The sequence below is a fragment of the Phallusia mammillata genome, chromosome 4, assembly GCF_965637545.1.
Source record: "Phallusia mammillata chromosome 4, kaPhaMamm4.hap1.1, whole genome shotgun sequence".
Lineage (NCBI taxonomy): Eukaryota > Metazoa > Chordata > Ascidiacea > Phlebobranchia > Ascidiidae > Phallusia > Phallusia mammillata.
Genome location: NC_137255.1, coordinates 9,627,171 through 9,641,067, shown reverse-complemented (window position 1 = coordinate 9,641,067; position 13,897 = coordinate 9,627,171). Strand labels below are relative to the sequence as shown.

The 13,897-nt window shown below is 36.3% G+C and overlaps 2 protein-coding genes across 3 annotated transcripts; one reads left to right on the top strand and one right to left on the bottom strand.

Moving 5' to 3' along the window:
• The first annotated feature begins 185 nt into the window (after positions 1–185).
• On the top strand, positions 186–9,451 carry LOC145224582 (uncharacterized). Of its 2 annotated transcripts, none has more exons than XM_080091121.1 (7): positions 186–341; positions 847–978; positions 4,707–4,805; positions 7,148–7,266; positions 7,822–7,912; positions 8,203–8,351; positions 8,500–9,451. In XM_080091121.1, the coding sequence occupies exons 1-7, from the start codon at positions 281–283 to the stop codon at positions 8,731–8,733; spliced, it is 885 nt and encodes a 294-aa protein (XP_079947247.1). In that variant the 5' UTR covers positions 186–280; the 3' UTR covers positions 8,734–9,451. The 2 variants fall into 2 exon arrangements, with proteins under 2 accessions (XP_079947247.1, XP_079947246.1); XM_080091120.1 differs by having other exon boundaries at positions 186–374.
• Positions 9,452–9,554: 103 nt separating this feature from the next.
• LOC145224581 (ribosome biogenesis protein wdr12-like) lies at positions 9,555–13,638 on the bottom strand. The gene is made up of 12 exons (XM_080091119.1): positions 13,441–13,638; positions 13,288–13,378; positions 13,045–13,143; positions 12,864–12,981; positions 12,547–12,660; positions 12,071–12,231; positions 11,735–11,875; positions 11,118–11,258; positions 10,672–10,777; positions 10,191–10,320; positions 9,985–10,057; positions 9,555–9,663 (listed from the first exon to the last, which is right to left on the bottom strand). The coding sequence occupies exons 1-12, from the start codon at positions 13,479–13,481 to the stop codon at positions 9,583–9,585; spliced, it is 1,296 nt and encodes a 431-aa protein (XP_079947245.1). The 5' UTR covers positions 13,482–13,638; the 3' UTR covers positions 9,555–9,582.
• Positions 13,639–13,897: the final 259 nt, after the last annotated feature.

Here is a 13,897-nt window from a genome sequence, read left to right as displayed (position 1 = left end):
TGAAATAGGCATGTTTTTCTGTTATTGAAAGCGGATTTCTGATTGATGTGGCCACAGTGCCACACGCCCATGTTGAAGCGGAACTATGTGGTGTCATCACATTATTACCTCATAAACTCATCACAGCACAGAGCAGGAAACGCGCATGACGTAACACTGAGATCCGGAAGCCAGCTGCAGCGATGAGCCAAAGAGAACAAACGGGTGGCAGGCCAGAATGTAAACAGTAGTAGAACTCGGATTAAAAAGCTGTCTTTGTTTTTTATCCAAGAACCGACAAATGGCTTCGGACTGTCGATTTAGCGTTGCAGATTCAGAATGGAGTAGAGACGGAAGTGAAGGTGAGGCGCGATATGTCGCTGGTCCAGCATCAGGTAATAGAAAATACACCAAAAATAAACAAGTTTTATTGAAAACTGACTGGACTGATTTAGCCCAACGGGTCACCCTGATTCCCGTGCATGAATGTTTTATGCAAATCTTTATTAATGGCCTACAGGGGTTACTGTATAACAGATGATATAAAAAGCCCTGTACTTTTCGTTCGCTACTGATAATGTGTATTTTGAGACTCCAAAAACGCATGTTTAAAGTTAAATGCTGAATGTGTTTAGTATCTAAGCCAACTGCTTTGAACATACATTGCAAAAATTTAATGAACATGGTCGTTGTTTCAATCGACTTTTACCGCAAAAAAATTCTACTTCATTAAACGAGGCGTGTTTGGCTTGTATAGTTATAACCTCACTTCATGGTTCACAAAACTAATGAACAATATTTTAGCAAAAACGTTTTTTATTACTGAGTTTTGCATTTCTCTAAACCAATATGCTGCAACAAATACAGATTTTCATGCGGATCGAAGGATGTACGACATTCCTCCTCACATGGAAGGAAGAGCAATGCTGTCTTCTGTTAACCAAACCGAATCTTCGGCACCAAATACAGAAAAACGGGAGAAATCGTCATCATCTGCTGGTAACTAACGTTTATAGTGCTTCTAGAAACACTCATTTAACATTACTTACTATACGCCAGGGGTCACCAAACTTTTTTTTGATGCGGGCCGGATAAATTTAATAATAATTTGCGCGGGCCACATAGTTTACATGCCCTAGCGCCGTCTTTCCGAAGCGATTTTAATAGGGGCCCAAGATATGGCCTTTCTACAATCCTATTTAAAATGAGGTGATGCGACTGTTAAACTGTATAGTTAGTCTCATCTTACGAACAATACTTGTATAAAACGTCACAAGCAACAAAAGAAGGCAATTGTTTGCGCATAATTAACGCTTGTTGTCTCGACTATGACGTAACAAACAGGTTTTGAATCAATTCAGAGAGTCGTAATAATATGAAACTAGGTAATATCAATTTTACCTGTCGCGACAGGAAAACTCTCGTAAGATGTAAATTAATTTTTGAATGTTACAACGTTATCAATAGCAAACCAAAATGGGGCCCGCGGGCCGATCCGGCCCGCGACGTGATTTTGAGCGGCCCGCAGACAGTTTCTGGTCTTACATGATAATGTGGCCCGTGGCCACAGTCTGCCGCAATCCCCCACTACTTGCTTCCTACGGACAGTAACGCTCCCCAATAGCAACAAACTTTCCCACCTTTGTTACCATTGCACCACAAGCCCATTGTTACGACATAACTGCCACCTTGTGTTTGGCCTGCTTTCACGGTTTCCATTTTTCACACGTGTAGCCTAGTTAGTGCTTCAGCAGTATCTAAGTCGGTGGTGTATGAATTAAATTTGCTGTGGTGAATAAATTTATGTTATATCAGTTAGATCAGTGATTTTCAACCGGTGTTCCGCGGAACACTAGTGTTCCTTGAAAGATCGTCAGGTGTTCCGCGAGAAATTTGCTGGTTTAGGATTCTAATGTTTTAGACTTCTGTGGTTTGATCGGTCGAAAATCATTGGTTTAACTTTAACACAATGGGCGGAAATGGCGTTTCTTTATGAAAGTATTTATCCGCCACCACCAGTTTGAATGTGCTATAGTGATTGGCTTCATTTATTGTTGTGTAATAATAAGACTCGTTGTCTAATAATAAAATAGCTGAATCGAGGGTAAATTGCTGACCGTTAGTGCAATTTAGTGTTGGGGGAGCTTTAAGTATAATATAACACTTAAACCTTGTCTCAGCCGAAACGAGATTTAACAAGTTTTCTGTCGTTAAGCAAAATTATTTGTGCGGAAGACTATGAATCACGAAACATCCAGTGCTAGGCGAATATTGTAGTTCGGCACAATACTAGTTTTAATGTTACGTTTTCATAAAACCTTTTCCAAACTTCAATAACGCTATAGGAGCTTTTTCATCCGTTTTAGTGATTAACTGATGTGCGATTTAACGTTTTAGTGTCACCCTGAGCCAGGTTGTTTTTTTTGCATCGTTTGGTGTTCCGCAAAATTATTTTAATGCATAAAGTGTTCCGTGGCTCAAAAAAGGTTGAAAAACACTGAGTTAGATTGTTTGGACTGTATTGTAATTGTGACGTACTTGATTGTATTTGGTTTAGGAAAGTTTCCCCACCCCTGGTTTAGGTGGTCAAAAATCCATTTTAAATCACTGGATAAAAACGCGATTAATGTATCGATTCAGGAATCCGGCCCGCCAAGTACTTCATTTTCCCATATCAGGCCCGCCGACTGGAGAAGTTGCCCGCCCCTGCACTACACTAGAAGTGGTACCCAAACCTTTTTTGATGCGACCCAAGTATTTTAAAAGTTATATTTTGTGATTTTCCGCGACCCATGGATTTGCATTTTCATCTGTTGCAAACTAGTCTTTTGACCAATTGTTCCGATTTGACCCTACTTAAGCCGATTGTCAACGAGACCACTTGTGACGTCATAAAATCTGCACTGAAGAGTTAATGCACGTGAAAACCAAGCGTTGTGAAATCATCGCAACAGTATATAGCAGTGGAAAATAATAAAGCTAACAAGGCAAAGATACAAAGTAGATGCCCTTGTTACAAAACAGACAACCCCACATAATTTTCAGCGATCCATAGATGTTTAAGGAACACTGCACAATAGTAGCCTACTGTAGTGCTTTGCCAGTCTCGATTTTAGTAACCGAAAATTTTAAATCAATTAACTGTCCCAGGTGTTTTGTATAAATAATTTAACCTTCCATTGAGAAGCTCCACTCCAAAATATTTTACATTCAAAACAAGGGAGACAAAACTTTCATTTTTTCAAAAAACTTATTGAAATTTGACCCAGTCTAATTATGTTATGTTGTTTATGGCAGTTTTTGTGCAGACCCACTCAGATAGTGCAAAACAACCTTTGTTGCACTTTGATCGCATCGAGGAAGTAGAATGAATAGACCAGTGCTTCTCAACCAGGGTCCATGACCCCCAAGGGGCCACGAACTGTATTCAGGGGTCATGGGTGTAGGCTCACTATAAACATCCACCAAAAGTCAGTGAGCCATTTTCTTGTATAATGCTCAGAATTAAGTGTGTATTGCAAATGATTCAAGTTCCTAGTCTACTATTTCTTACACTATTTTTCCATATTGAGGTTTATTTTTAGCAAAAAAAATCATCCAAATAGATCATGGACTTTTCAATTTATTTAAGTTTGCTACTTGCATTTTTAGTAGGGGCCACAGGTCTTACGGGGTTGCTAATAGAGACGACGGTGCATATATGGTTTATTTTCATGTAAATATGTCCGCCTAATTTTCAATTAGACTTTAAATATTAGCTTTCAGCGCGCAGTATTACGCTCAAATGATAGGACCCACAAGTTTTATTTAATTTGGCCAACCTAATTCGCGTTAAAGCTCGCCAGTGGGCAGAAATAAGTAAATTTATGTATTTTTCCCTGAACCCGCTGTATTATTTTAGACACAATATGTCATCCATGGGGCTCTATCGCGTAACAATAGGTTGGACAACTTGTGTTTTATATTGATTATCGCATCACAATGTTTAGATTGTGACACGAGGTACCAAGCTGTACTGCAAAACATTAGCAAAGGTTGCGAACTAGAACAAAAACGTATCAATTTTTGGTAATAAATTTAAACGCCAATCAATTAAATTTATAGCGACCCCACTTGGGGTCGCGACCCACAGGTTGAAGACCACTGCACTGGAATATACTAAAACAAATTGTAGGTGGTTTTCATGCCAGGTTAAAAGTAAAATACTTTTCTGCCAGCAACGATCTGACATTTGCCAATACCCTCTGTAAATTCATTTGTAACAAAACACTACGGTGATAGTTGCATTAATTTAAATTCAAAAGTAAGTTTAGTCTAACATGTTACTCATTGCGCCACAAAAATAAAAAATATTGCTCCAGTCCAGTGGTCGGCAACCGCCGATCCGCGAGGAGTCTCTTACCGGGCCGTGTTTTAGGGTAGATGCTTTAAAATGTTTTTTCCGTGCTTCCGGGATGACAAAATAATTTTTGCATTTTATTGCTGAATATTTGTAGTTTTAAAGGTCAGTCCGTGATTTAATCTCAGTTTCAAATCGGTCCGCAGTGCAAAAAACGGTTGCCGACCCCTGCTTTAGTGTACAGGTTTTTATAAAATCAATATATTTCTGGAGATTTTCAAGAGAAAATGAGGTTGTCGAGAGAATGATGATTGATTTATAATTTTGTCGATAAAATTAAAAAGACCCAAAATAAAACCATATTTCGTTAATTGCATTCATTTTATAGAAGTGAAGACACGAGAAGGTCCGTCCTTCTGCATCAAAATGTATCTGATCGGACTTACTGTGGGATTCGTTACACTCGTTTGTGTTGTTGTGTACCTAGGTAAGTTACTTTGTTCGCTCATTTGGTGTGTTAAATAACAATGGCAACAGATATTGGTTTATTGTGTAGATTTGATTCATTGAAATAAGTCGTAGCATCAGCCTGTAAATGGCGTTGTACCCAATTAAGTAACAACACACAGGCTGGAAAAATATAGCGTGTAATGGGGTTCGAACTAGGGTTGGCCCGATACCAATATTTTGAACCGATACCGATACCCGATATTTTACCCCAAAAGTACTGCGATCCGATACCGATACCCGATACTTTTCAAACAAGCAAAAACATTTTCAAACTGATGTATCTGCAATGTGTTTTCCCATCACAGTTAATATAACAACACACTGAGTCTAACACATTAACTGCCTTTTTACCATCACAGTTAATTTAACAACACACTCAGTCTAATAAATCACTTAAGGCCGTAAAATGCCCAGGTCTGGTAAAGACTCTTTGGCAAATCAGCTGGCGAGCTAACGATGCCCTAACGACGGTGGTGCATTGGAGGCATAACTAACGATTGGTGCACTTGTTGTTACGCATCTGATCTTTGTTTGCAACGTCTTACCGGCGTTATTGTTTCCGACTTTGACAACAAAAAACATTTAACGATCATGGCTTTAGGCAGAGAATGGGATTGTCTGTTAATATGCCCAAAACAGTGAAGGAATCACAAAACATATGACGTTTGGGTCATTTCTTAACGCCAACTTTTGTATTGCAAAATCGCAGGTAGTTTAATTGGGATTTAAAAAGTAATCACCGAATGTCACAACTTTGTTTGCTAGGGTGCCTTTTTTGCAGTTGTGTTAAGTTAACAAACTTTATATATCTGTACACTAGGAAGTCTATGTCAGTGCTTTACAACCAGACAAATCCAATTACCTCAGCATGCTCACAACATGGTTACTACTACTGAAGGCAATAAAAACCACTAAATAAAATTATTATAATCAACGTGTTTTTGCTAATTCTCTGTCTTTTTGGATTTTTGGGTATTTAGTTTCAAAAAGTTTTTTCCCAGTAATTTTCTTTGTTTTGGTTAAGCTTTATAATGTGTGAAAATGGTCTACTTTCGTTATTGTCAAGATTAATGACTACACAGTTAAAAATAACATATGAATTGGATTCGATATTCTAGATTCGAAACAATGATTCTAGAATACCCAGTTATTCTACTTTGAACATCCCTAACCATGACCTAGAACTAATACCACCAGGGGCAAGAATTGCACCACAATGATTGCATGTGCATTTATTTTAGACAAATCAGTTTCGCACTTCATAAAATGATCCCACACAGCACTTCGATTTTTACAAGCCATTTTTACAAGTTCACCTAACGGCATAGAAAATAATTTGTCACTGATAACACTAGGAATGTCTAAATACACTTGGCCATACAAATTAAACACCTGCCGTTTCCAAACTTATGCTTACAAACGTCTACAATGAACTTTGTGTGTTGTGACGCTCGCTCGCAATTAACGCGGGCCTAAAAAACGTGTTGCGGCATTAAGTCGCTGTAGCGATTTAGGTCATATAATTTCATTAAATCCAAAACGAACGCGTTTTTTAGTTGTAGTCCCATAAATATGTTATCACAGCCGATTTTTTGCCTCCTTTCATTTTCAATTTTACACATGATAAAGTCTCAAAAACAGTATCGGTACTTGTACCGATACCGCTAAAGTATCGGACTAATACCGATACTGCTCGAAGCATCGGGTATCGGCGCCGATACAGTACTATCGGGCCATCCCTAGTTCGAACCCATGACAGGGGCCTTGGTTTTTACCAACTGAACATCGCTATAAGCTGTTAATCAAAACACGTAAAGAGTAGTTTAGGACATGTTGAATGCCGTCGGTCACTTTTCAAACGTAGCATACACATCATGTCGAATAATTGACAGTTTACAACATTTTAACTTTGCTATATATTTGCGGCAGAAAATGCACTGGACATAACACAGTGTGCAGATTGTTTGATTTGAATCACGTTTCCGTCTTTTTAGTAAAGCTGATATTCAAGATTTGACATAATTTAGTTACATTTATACTATATGACGTTCACAATTTAGCTGTCCATGATTCAAATGATTAATATTTCCGCACGAGCTATAAGGGATTTGGAGGGGTATTTAGCAAATTTATGTTTGTCTGAGGGACAAAAATATTTTTTTCTTAAATCGACAACAACGGGTCACTGACTCGATGGCTAATGTTTGGTCTTTCACTGACCCCGTCACGCAATTATCAGTTTTCCAAATTATTGTTAAATTCACTTCCCTTTAATGCGTGGCAAGTAAAGAATTGCATTGACATAACTCTTGTTTCAAGTCATAAAAATCAATAGCATCGGCACCACACAAGTCTATTGCGATGAAAAGATCAACGAGACCAGTTCTGATCTTGCAATTGACGTGAAAAGTCTTAGAAAACAGCTACAGGCTACACAGGTATAAAATTTGACCCCTGCTTTTAAGTAAAGGATGTTAACTCTATACCAGGGAAGTTTCAAACTAAGTTTATAATTTGCAAATGTTTCTGTAATAATTTCTCTGATTTCCTTGGCCAGCAACAATATCGTTCTTGCTTAAAAACACTGCTGAGGGTTAGTGACTTTAGAACCCAGTATCTTGTAGCTTTCAGTCAGCTGCATGCACCCACCATCAGGGTAAATGATAAAATTTTGTTCTACAAACGTTTAGATCAGGGGTGCCCAACCTTTTTCAATTTAATTTTTCAATTCACACAATAAAGTCATCTATGTACAGCAACGCGTTACAAAGCAACTATTTTAAATAATTTTCTGCAACCCCCGCGATCGACTTGAGATCAATTCGAGATCGACCAGTCGATCGCGATCGACGAAGTGGGCACCCCTGGTTTAGATGTTTGGAATATTGCTGGTTTCTTGCACTAAAACATCAACCTGGTCTTTTCACACAAATTTATTTGCAATAGTTATACCAGTTTGTCGATCAACATAATCAGTAGTTCAACTTTTTTAGTCTGGACAAAGAGAAATTATGCAAACCATGCACGAAATTTGGATGCCACGCATTTCATCGGTCGCCACCACTCCAACTACCGGTTATAACGGTAGGTTTTCAAGACAAAAAATGTTGAATACACACAACTTTTTTTACATAAACTGTAATTGAATTTAGTCCTGTTTTTTTCAACTTTGAAGCAAAATAACTTGCAGTTGGCCCTTGTACAAACCAGCACAATCGACTATTTTTTTCTTTTTAAACAAAAATTTTATGCGTAAAAGCGTCGAAGACGTTCCAGTAGTAGGTTAAATAATGGTAAGGATTAACACGAAAAAATTGTAAAAAAATGACTAGACATGCTTTATTCCTTTAACTAATATTACAAAATTACACCAGGTTGTGCATCAGGGCATATCAGGTCCAATAATTCCTGTTACATTGTCCAAACTGTTACGAGCGGTTTAGTAAGCTCCGCCAGTATGGTGGAATGCTGGAGACTAAAGAATGGAGCAAAACTGGCATCTTTTCGACAATCCGACATACAGGTAAAAAGTAAACTTCCCTACAAATTTGACACATTTAACATGTGGATCTGTAGTTTAAGTGAACGCACAAAACTTGTTGTAAATTTTCTTCACTTAAAAGAAACACTTTAAACGCATAGTAACAATCAAAGCATCAAAACCATTTCAGGCAATTCTCGGCAAGCGGCTTCCAGTTGGTCAATACTGGGTCGACGGGTTTCGGAGCAATCCAAGCGAAGGATTTCAATACCAGGATCACACCGCTGTGAACAGTACATTACTGACTGGAACCAATGGCAACTGTGTATCCATTACCGTTAATGGAATAACAACGCAATGGCTAAAAACTGGCTGTTACGATACTTTGCATGGTTACATATGCCAATACCCTGTCGCCAACTGATAAAAATTTTGTATTTGTCCGTTAGGTTTTTGCGTTTGAAATGTACGTTTTCGTCATACGTCGTCCCCAGCACCTGTTAAGATACGTCACCTCGCAGGAATTAAAAGGGTGACGTCATACCTATGAAGGATAACTGGGTATAGTGTATCAATTGGCCACTTAAATGAACTTCTTTTTACAGTGGTATAACGAAATACAACGTCACTAACAAATAATGTAGTTCAATGTAACTAAGTATTTTAAAATAACCTTAGACATACGTCAATTTGTGAAAAAATGTAAGAACGCAACATAAGCTATGAACTTTGTTTGGCTAACTAAATTCAAGTATATACATTGTTTACATCATTATTGCCATTTGTTGTGCATTTTAATGTTTGGTTTTGCAAAAAATATGATGGGGTTTGCATTGCAAGAACACCCTGGTCATTCGTTTGTTGCAAAACACTTGAATCTGTGGGTTTTCACTAAAGTGGTGTCAATGAACTGATCTTTAAAAGTTGCCGGTATGATGTTGAACAACGTTTTTAGTAACGGAGTAACGGTGTAGCTGCAGCGCGTCTACCATCCCTCCACCAATTGTACTCTCAACTTTGTCGCGCTTTTTAACGTCTGGACGTTGCGCAGCTATTTCCGGCCTGGTGAATATTTTAGCCCAATTGTGCTGCTACGATTTTGCCCGGCGAAATAATTTTAACTCAACAAAAAACTTATGTGACTTTGAAGTGGTTACATGAATTTACGATCATTTGCTGTTAAAGATTTAAAAAAAAAACTCATTTTAAAAAGAAAATGTTAAAAATAGCAACACACTCACAAACTTGAAATGTACAAACAACAAGGTTTATTTTATGATAACGTTTGCTGAAGCGAACCATCGTGAGCAGAAAAAAGAAAAACTTTGTTGTCAGCTCCACCACTAGCAATTGTCTGCAAAAGTATAAAGGTTAATTTAACCAACAACTTACTGACTAGTAGATGAAAATTTTCAAGGAATAATATAAACAACAGTTGAATCCACACAATATGGACAAGAAGACAATTTGAATACTTACTTCAAAACAACCTTAGGGCGACCTAATTTAGGCCGTTAATAGTTAGGTTCCTACAAGCCTCTTATTTCATAATTTCTACATGCTTTTTTCCAGTTGTCTTTTTATGTAGCTAGAGTTTTAATTATTTCCCCAATTATTTAAAAATAAAGAGGTTGCAATTAATTGAAAATAAATTCCAAATTTTGTTTTTACTTACTTCAGATTTGTGCCAGTCTAGACACATCACTTTGTCTGTATGTGCTGTCAGATCGAAGAGGGGTGTTTTTGTGCTGCAGAAAATCAATCATTACTAAAACCCACCCAGACAAATACAAAATCGTCCATTATTAACAGAAAATATTTCTCAAAAGCAAAGTCAAACTTTTCAAAAATATTCACTGAAACATTTGTCCCAAATCCTACCTTCTGATATCCCACATCTTTACAAGATTATCCAATGACCCAGTGACCAACAGATTACTGTTTGTTTTGCACCACTTTACACAAGTCACCCAACCATGGTGAGATGTACGGTTGCTTTTCACTACAGAACCTATGTAACAAAAAAATCACAAACACAATTGTAATGGGTCGATCAAAACCAGTACCGAAGTACTTGTCATTTTCTTTACATGTTGAAAAGTTAATTATTGTCCTTTTTTACACAGTTAACACCTATTGACACTAGGAGGGTTTTTCAAAAGGCTTGATTCAAGGCAACACTGCTTAAAGCAAGCCTAATGGCAGTTTTTGTTTCTTCCAAATATTTATGACCACAATAGACAAGACAATCATGCACATGGCTTTATTATGACTGTTAGGTTGTTTGTAAAAGTTGACCGCCTTTACCGACTCATATATAACAATCACTGAGCGTATGTATTTTAAGCAACAACAGTCTTACCTGTACTTCTTGGGTCCCACAATCTCACATGTCTGTCAGTGTTTCCAGTTACTAAGGTTTGGTTCAGTTTTGAATAATCCACTGATAAAATCGCCTTGGTACCTCGCTGAAAAAACATTCAAAATCAAGAACAGTTATTTTTAAATAAACAAAACACTGAACAAGGCATAAACATACACGATATTAACACTTTAGAAAATTTGCAATGTAAAAAAGTTTTTGTTTTTTAGAATTAAACAGATTATGCATCTTTTATTGACAACATATGTTTTACACTAAACACAGACTCTACAACCTGGGATTTATATGTAACTAACCCAAATTTTTTAATGAAAAGAATGCATTTACCCAGAATTATCAGCAGCATATAATTTTGGTTTGCTAACAGAGGCGAGAAACCACCAACAGTTTCTATGTCGTAAACTTTTTTTTCATTTGGAACTTACCAGTTGTGATGTTTCTTTTCCTTCTGACATGTCCCACAATCTCAGTGTATGATCCCATGAGCCACTGCACAACTGATTGTTGTCAACCCAAACTAAACCAGACACAACCTCAGTGTGGCCAGCAACTGTCATTTGGGGAACCTACAAACAAAAATAGGACATGCATGTATTTGAATGCAAACTAATTCACACCTAGACATATTAGACCAGGTAGTAGCAACCTATCATATACTGAGCTGATTTTAACTGCAATTAGAAAGCAGACAGATTCATATGAGGGACTATTTTATGAAAACAAATACAAAACAGACTTTCAATAATCTATTTTTAAAATACCTTCATACCAATGGGGAGATGTCTAGATGCAAACTACTAAAATAAGCACTACTGTTAAAAAATTTAATGTGAGATAGGGCCCATCAGTTTGGGTTTTTTTGAAGAGCTTTAGTTATGTATTGTACTTAAAAGACACCTATCTTACTTGCAAACGGCCTTTCAAAAACAAATCTATGGCATGACTACAAACACACAAAAAATGCATAAAACAGAAGATGACACTGGCATCATTGCAATAGCGTGTTTACAAAAACAAACATGTAAGTTTGACAAGGAATTACCCTGGATATTCCAGTTTGTTCTAACTTTGCACGTTTCTTTTTGCTTGCAGAAGAAATCTGTTCATCTTCTAGTCCACCTTTTTCTGGTACATAAGATGCCGACCAAAGTTTTATCGTACAATCCCATGAGCCTGATGCAAACTACAAATATAAAATTATGCACTTTATTTTACTCAAAAAACTTCACATAAGTTAACTAAGTACATTCAATTTCCGTAATGGCAACATTCAAGCATCCATGATCATGAAAGCTACAGAAAGCAACAACTTTGTGCTGAAGTATACTAAACAATGCTTTTTTACCAACTAATCGATCAGACACTGTTACTGACTTACTGTTTCGTGTTTTGAGTTGACAGCAATAGACTCTACACTTCGAGAATGCCCTTTGCAAGAAAATTTTGGTCTCAGGGAGTTTTTTTCCTTGTCAAAATCCCACAATACAATCTTTTGATCTTGAGATGTGCTTGCAAGTTTTTCATTCGAATCATTCTCTCCTTTGAAAACATCATCAATGACAAATTACTAACTGCTATAAAAAAAAATGAACATTAAAAATACAAATTTTAAAAATTCAATTTTATTATTAAATAACCAAATAGTTATTTATGCAAACATTTCTTTCCACTGTGTACATAATTTGACCAAAAGAAAATACATAAAACAGTTGTAATATTTTGCAATCATACCTTTGTTGAAAAATTACATAAGTTGCATAATAAAATTTGTTCAGCAAAACCTAAAAGCCAGGAAGAAGAATTTAACCACACTTTCTGGAATCCTAACTAAAACAGAAGCAAAAATGTGCATACCACCAAAAGAAGGAATCCAAGCAATACATTTTATTGGTTCTGTATGAGCTAATCCTGTTGCCAATTTTGTTTCAGAGTTTCTGCACCATATGTTCACACTACAGTCATATGTTCCTAAAAAAATGCATTATGTTAGCTGGCAGTAGAAACAGTAATATTTTTTAGAATATGATGTAAAAGTAGTTTGTTGTGTTTGGTTAATTATTCATCTGTTGGAATATTTTTTTGAGCATTTTAGTTTTGTCTACAAAAGCAAAAGTGACTTTTTATATAAATGCCACACAGCCTCCAAATGGTAAACTTATTTCAATACAAACCTGTTAAAATATGTTGTTTGTTTAGTTGTATTCCACTTATCCAATCATTTTCTGACAATGTTGACTTCAGCTCAGGGGATTCTTTGGCCTCAAAATATTCAACTGGGAGAACAGATTCCTTCAAATAAGAAAATAACATGTAAGAAAATGGAGAAGCAAAAAAGATAAAGGGGTTACTTACAACAGAAAGGCCCTTTTCCTCTATATGTTGCAAAAGGGAAGATCTCAGAAACTCTCCATTAACAATAAAATCAAAAGATTTCTTTTCTGATTCATCGTCCTGTAATCAAAATGTTCAACAGATTTTTAACATAAACAAATTTGACAAATTTTTATAGTATATAAAGGAAATTGGATTACAGATATATACATAAAAACATCATAAAAATATTGAATTTATATACACATTCAATTTAAGCTTTACCTGTTCAAGTCTCAATTTGTTTATTAAATCACACAAATCGCTTCCAGATACTGAACCCAGCACAGAAAATGGAGCTTCACTGACTTCATATCTATAAATATGTAAACGTTTTACATGCAACTTCTAAAAAGTCGTTTGTAATCAAAAACTCACTTCTTTTGCTGCGTGAAAAATTTCACTTGAATTTGTGCCATGGCAGAAAAAAGCCGTGTCAATTAAATATACTTCGAACCAAACCAAGGGTATACGTCAATTGTCAACTCCTATACATGAAGAGAAAAATCTGATGCAAGCCAAAAGTTTACAAATCGCAGCTTCAAGCAGCAAATAGCAAATAACAACGTGAATAAACCATAGAATACTAATACGAACAAACCATGTGAGCGTGAATGCAATCATGCGTATCGTACAAGAAAATAACACTTTGAAGGAAGCAATTAAAAATAAATTTAATTTTACGACCGTTGCCTTTTGGAATTTGTGGTCCTACGATTACGCACAGTCAAGATTAGCTTGTATACGTTTACTGTAAAATAAATAAAACTAGAAATAGTTTGCGTATGTCAACAGTTTTTAATGCAAATTGGTTTAAAAATCTCAACTATAGAAA